The 24,268-nt window shown below is 34.3% G+C and overlaps 3 protein-coding genes across 5 annotated transcripts; 1 reads left to right on the plus strand and 2 right to left on the minus strand.

The window, feature by feature from the left end:
• The first annotated feature begins 9,402 nt into the window (after positions 1–9,402).
• Positions 9,403–13,912, plus strand: LOC145061084 (alpha/beta-Hydrolases superfamily protein). 2 transcript variants are annotated; one of them, XM_079008462.1, is made up of 11 exons: positions 9,403–9,739; positions 11,225–11,306; positions 11,509–11,612; positions 11,698–11,824; positions 11,930–12,024; positions 12,220–12,343; positions 12,439–12,618; positions 12,703–12,891; positions 13,018–13,170; positions 13,277–13,432; positions 13,584–13,912. In XM_079008462.1, the coding sequence occupies exons 1-11, from the start codon at positions 9,699–9,701 to the stop codon at positions 13,782–13,784; spliced, it is 1,452 nt and encodes a 483-aa protein (XP_078864588.1). In that variant the 5' UTR covers positions 9,403–9,698; the 3' UTR covers positions 13,785–13,912. The 2 variants fall into 2 exon arrangements, with proteins under 2 accessions (XP_078864588.1, XP_078864587.1); XM_079008461.1 differs by having other exon boundaries at positions 9,404–9,739; positions 13,274–13,432.
• Positions 13,913–14,000: 88 nt separating this feature from the next.
• LOC145061085 (myb family transcription factor PHL7-like) lies at positions 14,001–16,453 on the minus strand. Of its 2 annotated transcripts, none has more exons than XM_079008463.1 (7): positions 16,234–16,453; positions 15,412–15,603; positions 15,181–15,257; positions 15,021–15,063; positions 14,859–14,916; positions 14,679–14,748; positions 14,001–14,575 (listed from the first exon to the last, which is right to left on the minus strand). In XM_079008463.1, the coding sequence occupies exons 2-7, from the start codon at positions 15,560–15,562 to the stop codon at positions 14,135–14,137; spliced, it is 840 nt and encodes a 279-aa protein (XP_078864589.1). In that variant the 5' UTR covers positions 15,563–15,603; positions 16,234–16,453; the 3' UTR covers positions 14,001–14,134. The 2 variants fall into 2 exon arrangements, with proteins under 2 accessions (XP_078864589.1, XP_078864590.1); XM_079008464.1 differs by having other exon boundaries at positions 15,412–15,625; positions 16,234–16,446.
• A 3,528-nt stretch (positions 16,454–19,981) lies between these two features.
• LOC145063449 (uncharacterized) lies at positions 19,982–22,474 on the minus strand. Its single transcript, XM_079011055.1, has one exon. The coding sequence runs from the start codon at positions 22,263–22,265 to the stop codon at positions 20,256–20,258; it is 2,010 nt and encodes a 669-aa protein (XP_078867181.1). The 5' UTR covers positions 22,266–22,474; the 3' UTR covers positions 19,982–20,255.
• Between the last annotated feature and the right edge of the window lie 1,794 nt (positions 22,475–24,268).

Here is a 24,268-nt window from a genome sequence, read left to right on the forward strand (position 1 = left end):
AATTGTGTGTTATGTCATCATCATACAACTGGTTTTGTGGGTCGTATAGTTTAAATTGATGAATGCAAGTTTAATATTGTAGTGGATAAAAAGGTTAATTGTATAAAAGATCTTCTATTTTTTTTATATTTCCAGTTTAAACTTAATTTTTTTTAATACAAAAAAATCTTTACACAATTTTTTTTGGGTTTTTACCGACAATCTTTCAGTCTAGGAAAAAAAACCGAAAAAACATTAATTTTTTTTCCAAAATAACCCATATATTTGACAAATATTTTCTTGTTTGTACAAACCTTTTCATTTTAGCTCAAGATTCTTTTTTTTTTATATATACTATATCTGTTTCAAAATTATTGTCCACAGACAAAAAAAAAACACACACAGGAACATTAGTTTCATTTAACTTTATACAATAAAATGATAGTTTTGTTTTTACTTTACATTTAATGTTTCATTAAATGTTTAGTTGGTAAGTAATAATGAGGGAGTATTTTGGTAAAAATGTTATTTATTTTTAAAAATAGACTATTATTTTTGGACAAACCAAAAAAGAAAGATAAAAAGAAAAACATAAGACTATCAAATGGTTTTTAGAGTATTGTTTATGGCATTCTTGATGGTTTTCAACATTGAAATCCAAAATAAACATTTGAATTGTTTTTTGAAATAAAAAGAAAGTTGTGTATAGATCTTGTTAGAAAAATACTTATTAAAATCTATTTATAAGATGTTTTGAGATGGTAGCAATGAAAAACAACAATATAGGCTGACTTGACATCTTGTATTATTTTCAGAAGCAAACAGATAAATAGCTTTCAAACTTTATTTTATGTTTGAAATCTAATTTCAGTTTTCATGTCTGATCTCTTAAAATATTTTCAATCTTAAAATTGTTTTGATACATAATAATCTTATTAAATTCCTTTGAGAGTCATTTTCCCATTAATAACGTGTTAACATAGTCATTTTTTTTTCGCATTGCATTATTATTCAATTTCAAATAAACATACGCAAAAGTCAAAACCTTTCGTTTGCTAATGGAAGGTTCTACTCCTAATTTGAAGTTGAACAATGGTATAGCCACCGTATGGGCTAAAAATAATTAAGTTATCTTTTCGAAAACATTTACTAATTTCAGAATTATTAGGAGAATTTAGACCCTAAAACTTATAGTATCACAATTATCGTTGAAAAGTTAAAGATGTATAGTTAGATCATAACATAAAGGCAAAGGTGAACCACTACATTATTAGTCAACTAAAATATCCAAGCTAACTCCTTTAGCTACGCTTCATTCTTCTAGTCTAAGTAACCTAGGCTTTTTGTCTTGGATCTGATAACGGAAATAATCCAAATGCCAAATTCTAACCCTCAAAATATTTATAAAATAATTATATATTTGTAAGACATGTGGGGATAAAAAACATTAGAAATAACCAATTCAAAATCAAGCAAGTATGTAATGCACATGTTTCTAAATTCCCAACTCTGAATCCTCTTACACTCGAAACAAGTCCCTTGCATTGGTGGTTCAATGACATAAACAAGACAGTGACATCGTACCCAAAACCAGTTTAGAGGCCTAGTAATAAATATCAACATTTTGGAGACATATGCCACCCACATGAAACCATAGAATGTGTTTACAAAGTCTATCCATTAATTAGTATCGACTTATGCAGTAACCAATACCGAAAATAAGATTTAATCCTAAATTTTTGGGAAGGACTTAAGTCAAACTATCCCAAGTGATATACATTTATAGGATGCTTAACAAAATTTCAATCAATATGATATTTCCCCAAATGAAAATACATTTAAAATATGTTTTGTGGATGCAACAACATACATATGGTAGCCACATAACAAGCAAGAACACCATAATATAGATTAAGTCAAAAATATCAAAAAGTAATGACATGGACATATATTTTTGGTATTTATTCAACTCAATTGATTGACAAACCTTCTCTTTTATTCCAAGACTATGGAGTTTCTTTAATCATCACTTATTGAAATTTTTCACATGATTACAAAATGATCAAAATATCCATATGAAGGTCTTCAACTTTCTTAAACTCATTTAATGATTAAGACCACTGTTTCAACTCTATATGAAAGTTATGGAGGTAAACAGAGCTCAAATGCTTAAAAAAACAAAACAAAAACTTGTTTTGGAAGTGGCACACCATTATACAACCCGTGTAACAATAGCCTTGAGAACTACACAAACATGTAATATGCATGGCTAACTCATACAAAACTTTCGTCAATTTTCAACATTATACTATGATCCAAATGACTTTGAATCATCAAACAAAATCTTAATTAACCTCACATATGTTCTAAGACCGTGAGACTTATTAAACTACTTTAACACATCTTATCTAATGATGAGTTTTCTAGGTTATAAAAGTGGTGGAAAATACACTTAAACCCTTAAGTTCACATGCAACCTAGAAATGATCTATGTTTTCTCTATTGATACCAACAAATAATGAATATCAAGAAAACCCTAGAGAGAGGCTATAAAATCGAAATTCACACAAAGATTAGGGTTACATACATTTTGATTAATATAGCAATCAATCAACAAAATCTTCCTTTGAGTTCCTTGGAAAGCAAGCACCAAAAGCTTGGATGCCTCTAATGGCTTGTACCCAAAACCTTAATAACTAGAAGACTTGAGGAGAGGGGAAGCAAAAGTAAAATTTCAGCTCTATGAAGGTATAGAGGAGTGGACGAAATCAGGCTCCCAAGGGGCCCTATTTATTAGCTGTATGATAACCCCAGAAACCCTAATCTTGATTTAAATAATAATATTTCAAATTTAAGATAATTATCTAGTATCCTTATCATCAGGAGGCTTCTAGAAACCCTAATTGGGTTCCTCCAAAACTGTATCTATCGGGGAGGTTCTGGAAGCCTTCCTTTTTTCAACATTTGAACAATGACAACCTTAGTCCCTACACTTTTAATTAATTCAATCAATCCAAAAATTAATTCCAATTAATTCCAAATTAATTTGTAACATCCGGATTCCTAAGTATTCTATGTTATTCATTTATTTTGAGTTAGAGAGAAGGACTCGACGAGTTGACGCCTGGACTCGTCGAGTAGGATCGCGAATTGCTGACTGGATTAATGAATGGACTGTAGCACCTGGTTCCTAGTATGTATTTTTATTTAAGTGTTTTGCATTTTTGGCTTGGGAATCGGCGAGTTGAAGGACCAACTCGTCGAGTAGGAGCGGGTTTGGACACGGGATTTAAGTATTGGACTTGTCGAGTCGGGTCCCGGACTCGACGAGTAGGCTCTGACTGGACAAAAACCCTAATATGAGGGTTTGCACCTTATTTAATCATCTCTTTCAGCCACCACTCGTCCCTATTGCTCCCAGAAACCCTCCATAGCAAACCCTAAGTGTTTTGGTGCAAGATATAAGGCTTTTGAGTGATTTTTGTGGGTTTTTACCACAAGGAAGAAGGAAGAGCATAGAAGGATCAAGAGGAGGCTGAAGGATTCGAGTTTGGTACATCATTTGCAGTCTTTGAAAGGTATAAAGTCTATACCTTGCTTGTTCATTTGTTAGATCCCTTTTTGGGGAAGATTTAGGGCTTTTTAAGCCATATGAGGTAGCCAACCATGATTGCAAACATGGTTGGGGGTCAAGACCTCGGATCTAAGTCTTGGGAGGAGTCACAAGGCAGATTTAGGTTACTTTTGCACTCAAGGAAGGTCCCATGCAACATAAGAGCCATTTTAGAGCCTTTTAGGCTTAAAACTCCCATGCATGCACGTAAAGTTCGTAACTTTACGTGCTAGATCGAGCTTAGGGGCTTGGATATATCATTTGGTTAAAGGTTGTACATCAGAAATCGAGGAAATAGGATGTGGACGCTATCAACTCGGCGAGTCCGTTCTTGGGACTCGACGAGTCCAAGGCATAAAGTTCCATATCTGTTGAGGGTCAAAAGAACTCAGTTGGGTGTTAGAAGGGTTGTAGAAGGTCCGAAGGAGTGACCCAACGTATTGGACTTAGCCTTAGACCTGGAGTTCATGGGACTCGACGAGTGCTAGAACAGACTCGGTGAGTCCAAGGCAATCTCCCAACACATGAAGACGAACTCAACGAGTTGTTCATACAACTCGGCGATTCAAGGACAGGACTTGTTCATCAGATGAAGGCAAACTTGACGAGTTTTTCATACAACTCGGCGAGTTGGATGAAGGTTCATTCGATGTTCATATAGAAGAGGAACTTGTCGAGTCATTGCCAAACTCGACGAGTAGAGTCGTGGATAAGGACGGGTAAAGGGTTAGGGACTCGACGAGTTGACGGCCCAACTCGGCGAGTCGGGTCAATTGGAAGTTGACTTTGACTTGGACTTGGTTAGGGGCAAAATAGTCATTTTACCCTAAGAGTAGATATTAGATTATGACTGAGTGTTTTGTGGGGATTATAGCCGAAGGATTTTCGGAGCAACAGCATACAGAGGTTTCCCGCACAGATTATCAACACCTACTCGTACGAGGTGAGTTACCTTCCAGTAGAGGTAGGTCTAAGGCACCAATGTCGGCCCACCGGCAGGAGTTGTATATTAGATGATTGTCTTTGTGATATTCATCTAAGTTTGCTACTACCTGATATGTTATGAGCTAGTATGATATGATATTAGATGCTAGTAGCAGTAGGGGAGGTAATCCCCAAGGTTACCGGTCGATTGGGCCAAAAAGGGGGTGGTCATATCCAGTCATACTAGATAGAATATGGTTGTGTGTTACATGCTATGTGGTAGTAGTAGAGGGGTGAAATAGTCCCTAACATCCGGTCGAGAGGACCGAATGGGGGGCCAACACCCAGGTATGCTAGGCAGTATCCGGTCGAGAGGACCGCTAGGGAGGCCAACACCCAGATATGTTGGGCAGTATCTGGTCGAGAAGACTGAAGGGGAGGCCAACACCCAGGTACGCTAGGCAGCATCCGGTCGAGAGAACCGAAGGGGTAGGTCGGGCACCCTGATATGCCTGACAGTATGTGTATGTTATGTGATTGTATGGTATGCAGTACGATAGGGGAACTCACTAAGCTTCGTGCTTACAGTTTATAGTTTTGGTTTCAGGTACCTCTTCAGTGAAGGGGAAGGAGCTGGCACGGTAGCAGCACATCATACACACATTCATTATTTTCCTCACTATGGATATTTTGGGATTGTACTTTGAGATGTTACTATTTTTATGACTTGGGTTTTGAGATATGATACATTGTTTTATGAGATGTTGTGATTTCACAGTAATTTCTTAAGAATATTTTTATGAGTTAGTTAATTAAATGAAATTTTTGGACTTGAAATTTGGGTCGTCACATGGACTCGACGAGTCGGTAGGGTGACTCGACGAGTCCGCACTGAGGTCAGAAACCCTAAATCCGCGAGCCTGAGCCCTATTTAAAGGACCTTATAGCCCTCATTTGCGGCTACCAGTCCAGAGAGAGAAACCCTAGAGAGCTTGGGCAAGTTGTGTGTGAGAGCAAGCCATTTTAATCATTTTTGGTGTTGTTTTGCAAAGAAGAAGGTGTTTCCAGCTAAAGGAGGTCAAGATGGTTGCTAATCTGTGGTTTCCAAGCTTGGATCTGCAGTGTTGAGGAGGAGGCTAGGTTGGGACGTTGAGCACGAGAGTTTATCCGACCTCGTACGAGGTGAGTCTTCTCACTATACTGTACCCAGTGTGGTACCTATGTGTGACCGAAAGGTCTTATATGCTATGAGATGTATGTGTTGTATGCTGTTATATGATATGTATGTGTTATGTATGTTATGAATGATAAGGACCAGAAGGTCAAGATGATATGGACCGAAAGGTCAGGAGATTACGGACCGGAAAGTCGATACGGGTAGGACCGGAAGGTTTGCCAGAATTTCGGGACGGAAGTCCCCTGAAACACTTGGACCGGAAGGTCCCACAGAGTTATGTCCTTGAGTGGCGTATGTGTTGTAGGTGGTATTTTGGGGAACTCACTAAGCATTTATGCTTATAGTTGTTGTGTTATGTGTTTTAGGTACTAGCGAGGATCGCGGGAAGGCGCCGACATGATCCGTACACACTCATGGAGTTTATGTCTTGAGATTTTGGGATATGTTTTGTTATGATAACATTGGATACATTATGTTTTGATATTATATTATGAATAAAAGTATGTTTTGAAAATGAAAAATTGTTTTGGAAATTTACGTGGTTACATAATTATTACTATTTCTAATTAATATATTAATAAATCATTTGTTACAAAACTCTTTACCCCCTCTACAAAAATCAAATAGATGGGGTACGAGATGAAGAATATGTTTTATTATCTAGACTCTTAATGAATATGTATTCATATCAATTAATTGCTCATATGAATTAATTGGTATAATAGAAACTCATACAAATTAATCATATGCCAGGAACCAAATTTGAATTGGCGACAGGAGGATTTTCAGTCCTCTTCACTACCAACTGAGCTATCCATTATTAATCATATAATTAATTAACAAATAAGTCAGCCTCTCCAAAAACCATTCTATTCAGTTATTGGTTATGAAGACAACCTAAAAAGGACTTTGCTTCTAACCCAAGAATATACCAATTTAGTTATTGGTTTAGACAACTTATGGGGTGTTTGGATAGGAAAAAAAAAGAGGTGCTTATTGCTTATTCCCACAATAAGCTAATTTGAGTGTTTGGATAAAATCCAGCTTATTAGGCTAAATAAGCTAATTTTAATAAGCATTCCTCCCCATGCTTATTGCTTATTGCTTATTCCCACCACAAATAAGCTATAAGCAATACGCTAAAAATCTAATCTAAACACCCCCTTAATCCAACAACTAATTCATAACTTGATGATTTAAACGAGTCAATGTCTTAGAAGCTTAAATAAGCACACCCAAGGTATCAACCTTCCTAAGGTCTTGTTTGATTTCAATCTGACTGAGTCAAGTCAGAGTTTTTTCTCTGATTCGGCCAGCAAAGTTTGTTTGATTTGCATATTTAAAGGTCTAACCTCGTCATTTTGCTTCTTACCAAGTCAGTGAAAAAAATTAGCTGACTAAGAACCTTCACATTTTTACCTTTGCGTCAATCTCCTCCAGCCTTGAACAATAGACATTCCAGCCAAATCGTCATCGTCTCAGCGACGACAATGACATCGTCGCCATCATCTAGCCTCATCGTCGTCGCTTCCGTCATCTATCTTCGTCGCTATCGCCTTCCTCCATCGACTACCTCTTCTCATCAGATATGGGTTCCGATTTAATTTCTGTTCCTTTTTGATTCCTGATTTTTCTGTTCGTTTTTTTAATTCTGTTCCTTTTTTATTTCAGATTTTTCAGATTTCTCTGATTTATGCATAACAGTTGACATAATAGGTTCCAATTTCTGATTTTATCAGTTGAACATGTATATGGGTTCCAATTTTTGTTCCTCGTTGATGTTTGTTGTCCTGTTCATGTTGATTTTTCTGTCCTATTCTAAAATTTGATGGTATGTTGATGTTTCTCATTGACCGTTCTTTGTTTTTGCTGGTTTTGTTGTTGATTTTGATGTTGATTTTTGCTGATATGTTGATTGTGGCCATGATTTTGTGTTTGATTTTTCTTTGTGAACTAGTAGCAATTTTGTTGTTTTTTAGAAATACATATATATCAGTTAAACACATACATATCTATTCAATTGAACACATACATATCTGTTGGATTGACTTTCTTGTTAATCTTGATCTTGATAAATGTTATGGTGAAGTTAAGAATATTGTTTTACTGTTTGTTTTTAGTTTATTCTTTTGTTTTAGATTGTAGTTGATCCTATTATTCTACCAAAAATAAAGTCATAAAACCATTTGTTTTGAGCATCAAAGATATAACTTGCTTTAATGGTAAGCTTATGGAGGAATGAGAATGAGCAAGAAAGATGAGTTCCCAAACACCTTTTCTTGAGAACAATATCATCCGTCGATCAATGCCTGGAAGTTATCAAGACTCATGTTAGGTAAATGGAGTTGGAATTTGAATGGAAGAATTTAAGGTTTTGATGATCCAAATGTCTAGAATTTAATCGGTGTTAATTTGATATAAGTGATCATTAATGGTTTTGTAATCACTAAACTGCTTGTTGATCAGCTTAAAAAGTTCTAAGTTGCTAATTGGTATATTGTTGATTTGTTTTGTTATTTATGGCATTTTCATGAACAGGGGTATTTTGGATACAAAATATTATATGTATGTTTGTTCTAAATGTTGAATCAAATTTGTGCTTAAAATGTATGTTTTTATAATTTTCATCAATTTCATCTATCATTGTATAAAACAACAGGTAAAATGGTCATTTTTCATTAGTCGGCACATTTAGTCAGATGTACAATCAAACAATATGGTTTCTTACTCAGTCAGGATTTCTTACCCAAACAGACATTTCCCAGTCAGTACTTTCTAAGTCAACAACTATCAAACGAGACCTAAGTTAATCCATGAACTTCATTTGATTTAATAGATCATCCATATTGTTCCTAAATGGTTTCTACTGATAGATCTAAATGGCTTCTATTTAATCAAATGACATTCTAAACATGTTAGTATTCTTTTGAAAACATAATTACACAAGGATTTATGGCTCAAGTGTGATGATCCAAAGTTTTGACTTTTGAGCAATACAATTCCATTAAATCCCATAAAAGTCAAATAAACTTCAAATTCTCACCAATGTTTTACTAAACATAGATCATCGGCAATTATGTTTCAATCCTACTTAATGAATCAAACTCATGACATTTCAAAGAGCTTTAGTAAATCAAGAGCTAGTTTATGGACATAAAAAACGTAATTTAAAATTTCAAAACCAGATTCAAAATCTTAAATTTCAAGAAAATCTTTTGTTTTTGTTTTTTTTTTTTTTTTTTTTTTTAAATATCACATTCTAACAAAAAGTTAAAAAAACAATAGCAAAATGAAGTAGATAATGATGCAAGACATAAAAGATGTCATTTAGTTGAGAAAATGACAATATTTCTATTTCTATTTGAGAGTTAAAATAAATATTTTTTTGAAATATATTTCATGCAAATTGAAAAATATATATTATACATTAAAAATATATTATTGAAATCCAAAATGCCTATTTCAGAAATGATATTCACTTTCATAAATGGATAAAAATTGATTTACCTTTCTGTATTTTGATCATCATAAAGTCCAATAGTCATGTTTGTCATTATCCAAAAAAAAAATTTAAACCAAAAATATGAAAAGTAATGAATGAAATAAACCTGTATTGTACTTTTGTAGTTTACTCTTTTGAGTTTCTGGATAATTGAGTTGGCATAACTTTAATGAAATTACTTACTTATAACAGAACATGGGCCACATGGTCGTATTTCCCTTCCCAAATTAACAGTCCAACTCCAATGGTCATTCTTGCTGTACTTCCACAATCGGATTACTCATCGTCTACCCCTCGCTCACCCACAAAATCCTTCATTACAGACGTTTGCACCAGAAATTGTGTCACTCATCCTCAATTACTACGCCCAAATGATCCCTAGATACACACGCATCTGAGTTCCTGCTAGGTTTCCTGGTGGGTCAAAGGGAGCATTCGTCCTCCGCCCTTGTTCATTGGGCGGAGTGGTTCTATACTACTCTCCGCCTTAACTTTCCGACGATATGATTGATCAGTTCATCAATTTTGTCATTCGACCTCCCAGGTATGGATACGCTTTCCGTTTTGACTCATGATTATGGTTTACTTTATTTTAAGAACTTTGTTCCACATCTTTTTGGAAGCATATTAGGTATCGATAATTATTTGCCAAACATAGCATAGGATATGTAAAACGGATTGGAATACTTCACTATGTGTAGCTTCGTATCCATGATATTGCAGATCTGTTCTTGGGAGTTTCTTTTATCATCTTATGAACTCCCCAAACTAACCCAAAGCCCTTCATAAGCAACTCTTTATGGTCATTCCTTCATTTCCTTGTGAAAGCCTTCATAGCTGTTAGCTCTATCCTTTCCTGCTTTTTTCGAAGAAACCCTACTCAGTTTTTCTTAAACAAAAGTCAGTAGTAAGCAACATCCTTCCTCAAATTATCTTCTTGATAAAAACCTATGTTTCATGCTTTCTGAATGAAACAGTTTAGAGCAACAATTCCTTCTCTGTTATCTTCTGTAATAACAATATCATCCCATATAATGCTTGCAGAATTCTCTTAGATATAGTATTTATAGTTTAGGGTTTCATGGCATCTTAGTGTTACTTGTTTTTAGTTTCCCTATTTAGGTTGCATTTTGTATATAAATGAAAGTTTAACCTCACTATGAAGTACAAGAAATATATACCAGATCTGATGCTTACAGACTTCTGATCCTGTCAATGGTTACATATATAATCTGAATCTCCTACTCTAGGTTAGATATATTTCATAGACAGGTACCATGCTGATTAAGAAATATAACAATTGACAAGGTACTAAATATTAAAAGGGTAACACCCTTGTCAACATTTGACAATAGAAAACAGCAATAACACTTACCTTGAATAAAAACTCAAGGCAATCATAGCGCATCTAGTCCCTGATACATACATAGATACACCCTTGTCAACAAATTCATTACCTTTTTCTCATTCTTTACTTGCACCAGCTTTTTAAGGTTATACTTAATACTTTGGCTTAATCATAACATCATGTTATACAGACCACATATGATACTTGTTCATACTTATGCCATTATAATGATACCATCTTAAAATAATCTTGGATATTTCAAAATTTGTCATCACCTGTAGCTTGGTACCTGTATATATGATAGAGTCTTTATTTATCAAACCTTTAACTTAAGCATACTTCTCACATTGGCTACTTCTTTTACATATATTGTCTTGATTTGAACATCCAATTGATGTTTTCAAGATGAACAATTTTATGGACTTGGCACAATTTAAGTCCTTTTACACATATTTTACAACTCTCCAGTTCATAACTTATACATTTAATTATACCATTGACAATCGAATCATGCTTACTTAACTTAAACAAGTTCTTTATCATCATAAAATTTAAGGATGTTACAAAAGGTCATGGTTGAACAAGACCAACACATTCATGGAACTATTATTTAAAAAGAATAAAAGATAATTCTGCACAATTATTATGACTGAATAGCAATTGATGATGTTGATGAAACAGGGCTGATTATAATCCTGATCAGTATTTATGGGAGAAAGACTTCACTCTTGCTGGAAGGAAATACAAAAGACAAGACCTTGAGGCAAGTATGGACATATGCATATATATATATATATATATATATATATATATATATATATATATATATATATATATATATGATATATCCACAACTTACTTAGTATTTACATTACATTAATTATTGGGATTTAAGTTTAGCAAAATTACCATAATAAACTTTCTGAATCATATTATTATTATTATTATTATTATTTAAATTTCAGCTCAGAAATGGTAGAGGGCATATATTAAGGTGTAGCCATTACATGCCTTCACCCTTCCCAGATAATACTTCTCTTCCTTGTGTCATATACTGCCATGGAAACAGGTTTTTCTCTTTCAGTTTAATTAAATGTTTTTCGTTAAATGTATATAAGAAACTTATTTGTCATCTGTGGGACCCACTCGTGTAGTGGATGCAGGGCGGATGCAAATGAGGCTGCTGTGATTCTTCTACCATCAAATATTACTGTTTTCACTCTTGATTTTTCGGGTTCCGGGTTATCTGATGGTAATTATGTCAGCCTGGGTTGGCATGAGGTATATTATAATTATACACTCTCCATTCTTGTATTTATTTTTTTTACTTATATTCTTTATTTTCTTTCTATATAAATATATATGTGTTTATTAATTTAATTTCAGAGTGATGACTTGAAGGTTGTTGTGTCGTATCTAAGAAGCAATGAACAAATATCTCGTATTGGTCTATGGGGACGCTCTATGGGTGCAGTTACCAGGTACTCTTTAATCTTTATTTATTATTGTCTTGTTGAAAATATTTAGAGTTAGTAAATTACCATTTCGTCCCTGACTGAGTATAGCCTTTTTTGGTCCCTGTGTTGTTCAAGTTAACAGCCTAGGTGTTAAATTTACTGCCCATGGATCAAACTGAATTTTTTTTTTTTTATTTTTATCAATCTGATATGATGCAGCTTACTGTATGGAGCTGAGGACCCTTCTATAGCTGGAATGGTGTTGGATAGTGCTTTTTCTAATTTATTTAATCTAATGATGGAACTTGTTGATGTGTACAAAATTCGGCTTCCTAAATTCACGGTAGGCTAATGTTTCTTGTGCATATGAGTATGGTTATTGTTTTTAATAATCATATATGATATATGATATATAATTAAAATTAAATTTATTGACAGGTGAAAGTAGCTCTGCAATACATGCGTAGAGTGATTCAGAAGAAGGCAAAATTCGATATTATGGATATAAATGCATTGAAGGTTGCACCAAAAACATTTATTCCTGCTTTATTTGGACACGCAAAAGGGGACAAGTTTATACAACCCCACCACTCCGACCTCATTTCTAACTCCTATGCAGTATGAACATATCCTTAAATAGTTATTAAAAAAAATAATAATATATTATACATTTTGACATATTGTTATTGATGATGATTTTAGGGAGATAAAAATGTGATAAAGTTTGATGGGGATCACAACTCATCTAGGCCACAGTTTTACTATGACTCCGTCTCCATATTCTTTCACAATGTTCTTCACCCTCCTCAGTTATCACCTTCATGTTCAACAAAATATGAGAAGTATTATGATTTGGGAGATCTTCAAGTTGATGCTGCTGGTATAGAAGAGGTAGTTTAAACTGAATAGCTTTTTTATTTCTCTTGTTTATGATATATATATATATATATATATATATATATATATATATATATATATATATATATATATAATAAACATTTGTTGTGTTGTGATCAGAGTTTGTTGTATGAGATAATCGGGGGGAAAGGGCAAGGTTTGGGTATGGAGAGTGGCAGTGCAAGCACTTCATCTGCCCCACCTACCATTTTAACCACGGATTCGGTTGAGGATTATCTTCATGGAACTGGAATTATGCCCCCGCTTTTTAAGGTAACTCATGACAACTCTTCTTTAACTTTTAAAATCATTCATTTTGTAAAAAAATTGTAATAATTTGTTGTTATCCTCATGTCATGTGATGTCATGTGTGCAGAAGGCGAACGATGTAAATACGGAAGCAGCACAACCACAATTGCAGGAGTCTTGTTCGTATACAAGCTCAAATAGAGAGAGCTGGGGAAGATGCTCCTCTCTGGGGAGTGATGTTGAACCTTTTCCAGATTGCTCAACATCATCCAACGACAATCACCTGGTTGCTTCTCTCTCTCTCTTTCACACACACACACACACACACATAGAAACATGATTTTGATGATATATATATATATATATATATATATATATATATATATATATATATATATATATATATATATATATATATGATTGTTGAATTGTTGTAGGTAAGATTGAAGGTGCTTGCAACACCACTTCGAACGACGAGTAAACATAAAAATGCAGCTGCAGCTGAAGCTGAAGAAAAGAAGAAAGTAGTAAAGAAATCATCTGGACGTGAAAAGCTGGAAAAACTAGAGGCCCTTAGTCAGCGCTTGCGACTCTGTATTTTGAAACGTGTCAGGCATAGGAGGAATCATTCATCTTGAATTTGGTTATACTCCATCATATGTTGTATTCTTTGTAGGTCCCACTCCCCACTCCCTAGCTTTTCTAACTAACACATGTAGTATGTAATATGTAAACATGTAATGTACCATTTGCAAATTTGTATTTCTATTCTTGTGTAACAACCACTACTAGTAAAAGATGAAAACCCAATTCTAAATTAAACCTTTTTTTTTTTTTGAAAAAAAAATGCAGTATTAGTACAATACAAAAAAGTCCTACTCCAAACATATGAATTCATCATCACCATTCTTTTTAGAAAGAAAGAAAAAAGAACCCCTTTTGACACACATTAACATTACATGAATCAATCTTAATCCGCCCTACCGACCTAATCTTGTTGATTGTCAATCGATGAAGTACCAAATTGGAAACCTCCTGATTGCTGTTGTTGGTGATGCTGGTATGGTGGCATAGTGGTGGTGGTGGTGGTAAAGCTTGACTCCAATATCTGGTGGTTCAGCCCCAAAGCTGTTCCCGGTTTGACTGCTGTATCCATGTTGACTCGTCGCTTCTTCATTGACCTCTCTTGATCCTCTTTTGGGCTCTCACCACCACCACCACCACCACCACCACCAGATGACTCATCATCAGGCGTTAATGGTTCATCTATGGAAATGCTGTTTGCAGGCTGAGTTTGATTATTATTGTTATTATCAGATTCTTGTGGGTCTATACCAGCAACACCACCACCAAGTTTCTGTTGCTCTTCGATTATCTTCTTGAGGTACTTCCCTTGGGCTTCTATCCGTAACTGAAGTTGTCTTTGCACCTGTAAATAATGTATCATACACAACCACCACACTTTTACTAATCTTCACTTGACAAAAACCAGCAAATAATTTATAGAAAAGAAAATATAGATATATAACCACCTCCAATTGCTCATGCAGTCGCTTTTGGACCTCCATCTGCAGTTTCAGTGCTTCTGTGATTTGCATACCACTGTTTTTACAACACAAAACAAAACAAAACAAAACACCTAATATTTAATTCACTACACAAGTGATTGCTGGAATTGAAACAAAACAGGAGAGAAGGAGAATAATACTAACGATGACCCATCCAAACTGGAAACCATATCACCCGATTCCTTCTGGTCAAATGTTTTTCCTACCATATATCATACACATATTAGTTTCACCAAAATAATCAGCATCCACTTATCACATTAGTCAACAGCTTGGTTTAACTGGATTATATAATATAATATATACCTTCAGAAGAGGAGTCAGGGAGATACTTTGCAAGCCGATATTTCTGTATAAATAACACTTACAGTTACCATTACATACATAGATAGATGTCAACAAAAAAAAATACCATTACAAATGCAAGTATGCAATCATATCTGTATCTGTAAACATTTCCACTTACCTGCAAATGGCTCTTTACATGATAAATTGTTAGACCTTGCACACCCATAACTCTCAGTACACCTTTTGGAGTAGCCCCTGAAAAAACAAAAACAAAAAGAAAAGGAAATCAATTAAATTCCTCTCAACAACATACATAACCTTTGGTCTTCCCATAAATTCTTTACATAGCTAGCTGATAAAAAAAGGCAAGATTTTAAAGAAGATGAAGATGAAGATGAAAGTGACTCACTATCTGGGCCACCAAGTTGTGCCACAGCATCAACAAAACGTTCATGAAGCTCATGTGTCCAACGAAGTCGTTGCTTAGAGGCTAGACTCTGGCTGCTGCTATTGTTGTTGTTGTTGTTGTTCATACCATTACTTCCATTCACCATGTCCATGATGATGGATAGATGATCAAGACATACTGTGCTCTTCAGACCTACAATTGAACCACAACCACCCTGTAATCAACAACACAACTCACTCATCAAATTCAAAATCAGTCACACAAAATTTAGATCAAAAAATTCCATCAACTCATTTCATAACTAGGTCATAGTGTTGTACAAGGCTCTCTCTCAATGAAAGAGGATTAACGATTAGATACATATCAACAACTAACATTTTTCCATTCCAAGTATCAACTTCAATCCACCTCTAAAACCCTTTCATAACTAAAACTTATCAACCACACAAGTTTCATTTATAAACCAGGCAGAATTGTGTAAAGCTAACAAACAACAGTGACAATGCCTAAAACACCTTAAAAACTGGAAATGAAGATCAACAATAGACCACTTCTTGCAATAAAAAGGACTCGTCATCGACCTCTATACCTTCAGAAAATAAAAGAACGTGTATGATTACGGAAGTGCATCTCCGAAAATCGAGCTCGTATACAAATTACACAATCAGACACTCAGTTAGGGTTGAAGTGCAGTGGACGGAGTTTAGCTAGTTTCGTGAAAATCCACATCACTTGAAGATATCTAGGTATGCTGCTATTAACGATATAGCTCTACGATTAAAGAAGAAATCAAATGGAGAAGACAATGAAGACGCGACATACCGGCCTGAGACGTCGACGTCGTAAGGTGTTGTAACGAATCAACGAGATTTCGAAAAAATTACTGAATCTGAAGGAAACGAACTCAACGAGAAGAAGCAGGCGGTTGTAGATCAGGGCTGTTGCGTCTTCTTCGCCTTCCTCTTTAACTCCTGTAAGAAAGAAAGAAAGTCCACGCACCAATGGTGGTTCATAATCAACTTCACCTGGGTTAAAATGCTTCCATCAATTTTTATAATTTATTATATCAATTTGTATAATTGTAATTTGCTGCTGTTTTTATTATTATTCTTACCCAATAAAACCATATTCTTTTGTAAATTTTGTTTCTATTTTAGGCATAAATAAATAGCACTCCCTCTTCCTTTCTTCCTTTCTGCTTTTTCTTTATTTCTTTATTTATTTTTCTCAATTGATTATTTCTTATAGTCTAAAAATTAACTGTGAAAAATAAAACTTATAAATTTAAATGATGATAAAAAGTTTGTGATAAAGAATTTTCTAAATGCAACAATTTATTCAATTATAATTTAACAATATTGAATTATTAAATTAAATGATATATGTATTTATAAAATGTTGATGAAATAAAAAAATTTGTCAAATCAAACACTACTTTGACCAATACAGTGATGTACCCAACAACGTGTTTTTAGCCTTTGCCCTTTGGGTCAAATAGATAGCAAGAGTAGGCTAAAAAGTGTAACATTTATAATAGCAACAAAATCATTTATGAATGTTACCCAAAACTCTATTATCGGAGAGAAAGGGAGGGAGGGAGGGAGGGAGGGAATGTACAAATGATATTTAACAAAAACTTATTATATAAAATTTCTCACAAGAGATAAATTTATAAAGTTTATAACTATATCCATATTCTCAAACATAAAAAATTCATTTTGACCATTGAACTATTTTTAAAATAACTACCTGTGATATCTTAGTAATGATTTGATTTATCATTTAAATTACTGATTTTAGTGGTAGGGGGGGGGGGGGGGATTGTACAAATGATATTTAACAAAAACTTATTATATAAAATTTCTCACAAGAGATAAATTTACAAAGTTTATAACTATATCCATATTCTCAAACATAAAAAATTCATTTAAAACATTTGACTATTAAACTATTTTTAAAATAACTACAGTGATATCTTAGCAATGATTTGATTTATCATTTAAATTACTGATTTTAGTGGTATGGATCCTCTTATGTAATTGAAATTAATATGATTATCGATGATAAAATCTTTTATTTAAAACAAAGTAGAGGGTGCGGAATGTATATTTGTATATAAGATGATTTTAACCCCGAACACAACAAAATGTAAGGGTCATGGGAAGGACCTTTGCGGGATCCAAGGGACATAACCACTTAAAGTGATATAGAAAACATGCTCAGATGGAAGTAAAGTTAAAGAAATAGGTGAGTTTGGGTCTCATTAGGAGGCACAATTCAAGCTGCCTAATAGCTTTGAAAACCAAACTGCCTACTAGCCAACGCTGCCTAGACAACCTGGAACCAAGCTGTCTCGACAATCCAAGCTATTTAGACAGCTTCGAGTGAAGTTGATTGTTTGAGTAATTCTACCAGCAACTCAAGCAAGATAGTTTTTTTCAAAAAATTTCATCAACCTAATCAAATTTCCAGACAAATGAGTACATATATACTAATATTTCTCTTATAATTCTTATGATTTTTTTAGAATGAAAAAGACTTTAGTAAAACAAATCTAGCAAGTAGCTAGATCAAAACAACCAAACCATTACAAAATAATCGACATATGGTTTTGAAGTCAACTAACTTAGCTAAACGACCTCTTATACCTATTTCGACACCAAAAATACGCTTGAGTGACAATATTTTAAAAATAAAAACTCTCTTATGTTGAATTTAAGAAAAAAGAACTTTGTTCTTTAAAACCCAAAATGTGCCACCATATAATAAGGAAAACTGCCTCCAAGAACTCCTTAACAACCTTCCGAATTCAAAGACCTTCAAACCAAGTAAACCAATACAAAAAAAAACCATGAATATCTATAACCCGCCAACACAAAACTCGGTCCATAATGGCCAAAGCAACCGGACACGAGAAAAATAAACGGTTCACCGACTCCACACCATGATCACAAAAGGGCAACTCAAAGAAGGAATTTCCATGCCTATTTAGATAGAAAAATCCAAGTTGGCAACTAATCCCAAGACTCTCTTACGTAATCTAACAATCTATATTGCTTTGTGTTTTGTACCAAAAACTTTTCAAAGCTTTGTACCAAAAACACAAGAGAGTCCTAATGTATTGTCCCACATTGAATGTCTCAGTATCACATACATAGCAAAAAAATATCAACACCAAAAGTGAATATACACAACCCATGTGATATCCACATTCTTATCTACCAAACCCATGTTATTGAATCCTATTTTCTAACAATTATATTGATATCTCTGTTGGTAACTAAGGTCGAATTTATCAAGGACTTGACTTCAAAGTTTGCGAAGTTGGAAAAGTTCAAAGACACTGATACCTAACGCCGGTAGATAAAATGCGCTTTTTGTTTAAAAATATATAAGTAGTATATGTCTAGTCTACCCCGATGCTAGAAATTGTGGAAGACGAGACACTACAATATGTAAGGAGGATGAGTATTTTGGTAGAAAGATGATTACACATACAAAGAACATATTATAAACGATACAATATGTAAGGAGGATGGGTATGTGGTAGAAAGATGATTACACATACTGATGACATATTATAAAGGATATATCTAATTTCTTATCCGATATTTACTAAAATGCAAAAAGTACGAAGAGATTGTGAAATTACCTTGAATCAAAATATTCTTAGAAGATTTTGTTTCTTCACAGAAGTTTTTGGTAAACAATTTAGTGAAGTCATTTGCATTTTGGATCAATTCACACTACAAAAAATAAATATGAATGAATCCATTGTTGTGTCTAGTGTGATTGGTAAATTACCTCCATCTTGGAAAGATACAACGGTACATTGAAACACAAAAAAAAATAAAAAAATAAAATAATAATAAAAATTCTCATTTGTTTAGTGTCATTTGCTCATTGGAGATTTTTTTGCGGTACAAGAAAATGACAAAAGTAAAGGTAAAATTGAATTGGATAGACATCTCTTCACATGGTTGAAGAAAAGAAAACAAACTCCAACAACAAAGGAAAATGCAATAAATGGAAGTTTGATGGACCACACAAATCCAATAAAAAGTAAAAGGATTCGGTGTGTTGGAGATTCAAAAAGTTTGTTTGTGTTTTGTACCAATATCATATTATATAAAAAAGCATGAATAATATTGTTACAAAGTTGTTTCAAAATTCATAGAACAAATACGGATGTATACATTTTGCCTTTTCTTCATCCTTATTGTAGTTGTTTTTGTTTATTGGAAACTATTCATATCGTATATTTATAAAAATATTTGTAAACATGCAATTTTTGTTTGGTTGAATCGTTAGACGATGTAAGTAATATTTTAGAAATTGATTTGAAGAATTGTACTTTGTGTGACGTTTTTAAAATTACATACCCTATGGTGATCATTAAAAACATAAGACACCATCCATTTTGTTCATAACAACAATTATGCCACATCTGATCTAAATCATAGTTTTTTTTGATCTTATGGGGTTCTCTCTCTCTCTCTCTCTCTCTCTCTCTATATATATATATATATATATATATATATATATATATATACACACACACACACACACATCTCACATTAGTGGTAGTATGATTGACATGATATAAAAGGGGAAGGGAGGGATTTAATTTAATAGTATTTGTCTTTATGGCATGTCAATTTAGGCATCTTTCACAAACAGATTCTCTCCTCCCTACTTTTGTCCGTTACCTTGTCTTAATTTTACTCACCAATATTGTCCAATGGTAATAACTTACTCAGACAAGTTCTTGGTGGGACTTAATCAATATACTAAACCATCAAGACCCTTAATTTCATATTAAATCCTCAAACCTTGTTTAAATTTCACATTAAATCCTCCACAAAATAACATTTAGACCTCAGTTTCATTTCTGGTAGAATCTTGTCTCTTAACATCTCATTAATTTCATGAAAATTAGTATGAGATCGATCTCCCACAAAAAATACATAATTGCACCCCTTAACATACACCTGACTAAACCCTGGCAATTTACTACTCACTTTAACCTTCATCTCCCTCCTCACTTTAGCAACTTCCTCCCATCTCCCAGATGCTGCAAAAACATTTGCCAATAACACATACCCTCCTGATTCATTTGGTTCAAAATCTATCACCTTTTGTCCTATTTCACTTGCAAGAACATCATCACCATGCAACTTACATGCACCTAATAGTGCTCCTAAAACAGCAACATCTCTCATATCATGAGGCATTTGGTCAACTACTTTCAGAGCCTTGTCTAGTTGACCAGCTCGACCTAAAATGTCAACAAGACACGCATAGTGCTCGGATTTTGGTCCCACATTGTAAACATGCATCATTGAATTAAAGAACCTCCATCCTTTATCAACAAGACCTGTATGACTACATGCGGTTAACAGGGCTAAGAATGTAATTTCATCTGGATGAAACCCTAATCGTAGCATTCTTGCAAAGATTTGTATAGCATGAGGACCAAATCCGTGAGTTGAATATGCTAACATCATTGCTGTCCATGAGACTATGTCCTTTGTGTGAAAAGTATCAAAAGCAAGTTTAGCAGATTCAAGATCTCCACATTTGGCGTACATTGTGATGAGAGAATTAGCAAGTGAGATCTCATGTTCAAGCCCTAATCGTATTGCAAGTGAATGAGTTTGTGATAAGTCAACGCAATCATCACATGAAGTCAACACAGAAGTGAGAGTACACTCATTTGGCCTAATGTGAGAATGAAGTAGAACGATTAGATGCTTGAAGGACTCACCTCTGGGACCTGCTTTAGCATATCCACCAATGATTGCATTCCAGCTCACAACATTCCTTTCAGGCATTCTATGGAAAAGCTCATTGGCTTCAGTCATCAGGCCTTCATTTGTATAGGCAGTTATCATTGCATTCCATGCAGCTATGTCTTTTCTTGGCATCTGATTGAAGTATTGTCTAGCAAGCTTTGTAGAGCTATTTTGTGCCAAGCCTGTCACCATTGTAGTCCAAGAAACATGATTTCTTTTAGGCATGGAAGTGAATAAGTCAATAGCTTCTTTAGTTCTGTTGTCGTTGAAACAACCTTGAATCATTATGTTCCATGAGTAAAGATTACGCAGTGGCATGGAGTTAAAAAGTTTAAGTGCCTCATCAGTTTGGAGATTATCAATGTATACCTTGATCATGGCAGTCCACACAACCACATTTTTGTTGGGGGTTTGATCAAAAACAGCCCGAGCTTGATCAATCAAACCATTATGAGCATAACCTAAGATCACCGAGGTCCAGGACACCACGTTTTTACCAGGCATTTCATCGAACAGCTTCTGTCCCTCACTGACAAGTCCATTTCTAAAAAGCCCGGATATCAAACTGGTCCATGAGTAGACGTTCCTGCGGGGCATTTGATCAAAGATTCTCCAAGCGTCGTCCATGCGGCCAGCTTTGGTGTAAGCATCAATCATTGCAGAATCAGCGACAATATTTCTCTCTGGAATTGTATGGAATAGAGCTTCGGCGCTGAAGAGATCGTTGTTCTTTATGTAGACGGTGATCATAGAAACGTAGGAAACAATGTCTCGTTGAGGCATTTCATCAAACAGTTTCCTAGCATCATGGACTTTCCCAAAGCGACCTAACTCAGTTAATCTGATATTGTAATCGTACAAAGTATTCGGAAATGCTTTGGGCTTGTAATAACCAGCGTCGGGGGAACGAAATGGATATGGAGGGTTAGATTTGTAGGAGTGTAGCTGGATGCAAAAGGTGCGGCGTCTGTGAGAAGAAAAGATAAACGGATAGCCAGATAAAGAGCCCGTCCACCTCCATTTCCACCGGATTAACTTGGCGCCAACATTCATATTCATAAACCACGCCGCCGCCGCACTATTGCGTCTTTACGACGGAGTGTGTCGTTTTCAGGGGCCAATTCATTTGAACATCGGTGAAGTGATTTGTGAGTTGGTAGTTAAACAATGTGACGATTCTAAAATTTCTTATTGAGAAAACTAGAAAAATGATTCCTGTGCTGTTTCCTTTGGTTCTAATCCAACAGGTTTTTGTTTTGCAAAAGGAATCCTTTTGTCAAAGTTTGATTGTGGTTTCGTTTGTCTTCTCTTTTATTGTTTTTATTACATGTATTAAACAAAAAATAGAAAATTTTGGTAAGTCCTTTTAGAATTTTCAAGATTTAGACAAATATTAAAGATTTTTAAGCAATAACCACCAATTTCGAGGTTAAAAATGTGAAATTAGCTCTAAGGTTGCGCACCTGTAAAATTCTTTTTCGTAGGTGACATGTAATGATCCAAATTTTCTAACATCTAATCTATAATTATGAAATTCTACTCTAATTAAAACACTTAAATTTCAAGGACAATCAGCTGTTTACAATAAAATCTTACATACAAATTGGAACAACAAAAAATACAATAAATAGTAACCTACTATTTAAGTCTTGTCCTTGTGTTCCCGTCTTCTCCTTTGGTACCACGACTACTGCTACTTGAACCTGTAAAACATAAAATCTCTGCAAAATCAAACACAATGTGTCTGGTGAGTTATTCTTCTATCTTTTCTTATATTTCTTTTCCTTATCTTCTCATACTCTTTCTTTAGTAACATGTCTTGCTATTATTTCTTCTTTCATCTATTTTTTTTTTGTCTTTCTTCTCTAATTTGTCTTTTTACTCTTACTCGTCTCCTCTGTCTCTTTCTCTGTCATCTACTTTGTTTCTCATACTCTTCTTTTAGCTTATTCTTAGGCTCTTCTCATACTCTATATCTGTATCTAACTTTGTTTCTTCTTTACCATGTTTCTTCTCTGCTCTACCTATTCTATGCTCTTTCTCTTCTCCATCCCCAATTCTAATGCCTCAACATTCTGTTCTCATTCAGACCCAACAGTCACATCTCATACTTTATCATCTATATCTTCTAAGGGAAGCAACATCCCACTACATTATAAAGTATTCTCATTCGGTCATACTTCTCTTTCTTATGATCCCTCGTGATCCTTAATCTTTCTTCCCCTCTTGAATCTTCTCATGGATTCATTGCTCTTAATCCTTCACGGATTATCTATAAGTTCTTATAAAGAACTATATTATCTTGCTCCTCTCAAGGAACCTTTCACTATCTTCTATAGCCATATACAATATGGATTCCCGCAGGAGTCATCTATCTAAATTTCCAAAGGGAATCATCATCTCTTTGCCCGTAGGGACATACTCTCATTCCCGAAGGAAATCTCCATCTCTTGTCCCCGAAGGAACCATACATTTATTCCTGAAAGAATCATACTCTTTGTCCCCATAGGAACCTCTATCTGTTGTCCCCAAATAAACCTCTATCTCTTGTTCCCAAAGAAACCTCTATATTTACCTCTCCATCTTTGTTATGTGACTAATCACATAATACTTGTCCCATGGATAATTTATATCTTTATCTCATCAAGATATCATCTAATATTTCTTTTATAGTACTTAATTCATTAAGTACCTTATTTCTAACTATGTCTAATAACATATATGTATTCTACACAATACCAATACTGTCTAGACATACATTCTTACTCTTATGATTATACTACATATAATCATCTTTTGTTACTTTCTACTATCTCTTGGGTATTAACAAATACCCTTCTCATCTCCAATCATGCATATGATTATATTTCATATAATCTTATTCTTCTTTTATCTACTCTTATGGATATTACTCATAATACCCATATCCCTTCCTTGTACATACACACATGCTCTGGTTATACATACATGCTCATGTACATGGTCTTACATGTATAACTACAAGCACTTAATCTCACATATGGTTATAATTTATATAAGCCTATCTTTCCTTTCTCTTTGTC

The sequence above is a fragment of the Lactuca serriola genome, chromosome 7 (assembly GCF_051521515.1).
Source record: "Lactuca serriola cultivar US96UC23 chromosome 7, Lser_US96UC23_V15, whole genome shotgun sequence".
Taxonomy (NCBI): domain Eukaryota; kingdom Viridiplantae; phylum Streptophyta; class Magnoliopsida; order Asterales; family Asteraceae; genus Lactuca; species Lactuca serriola.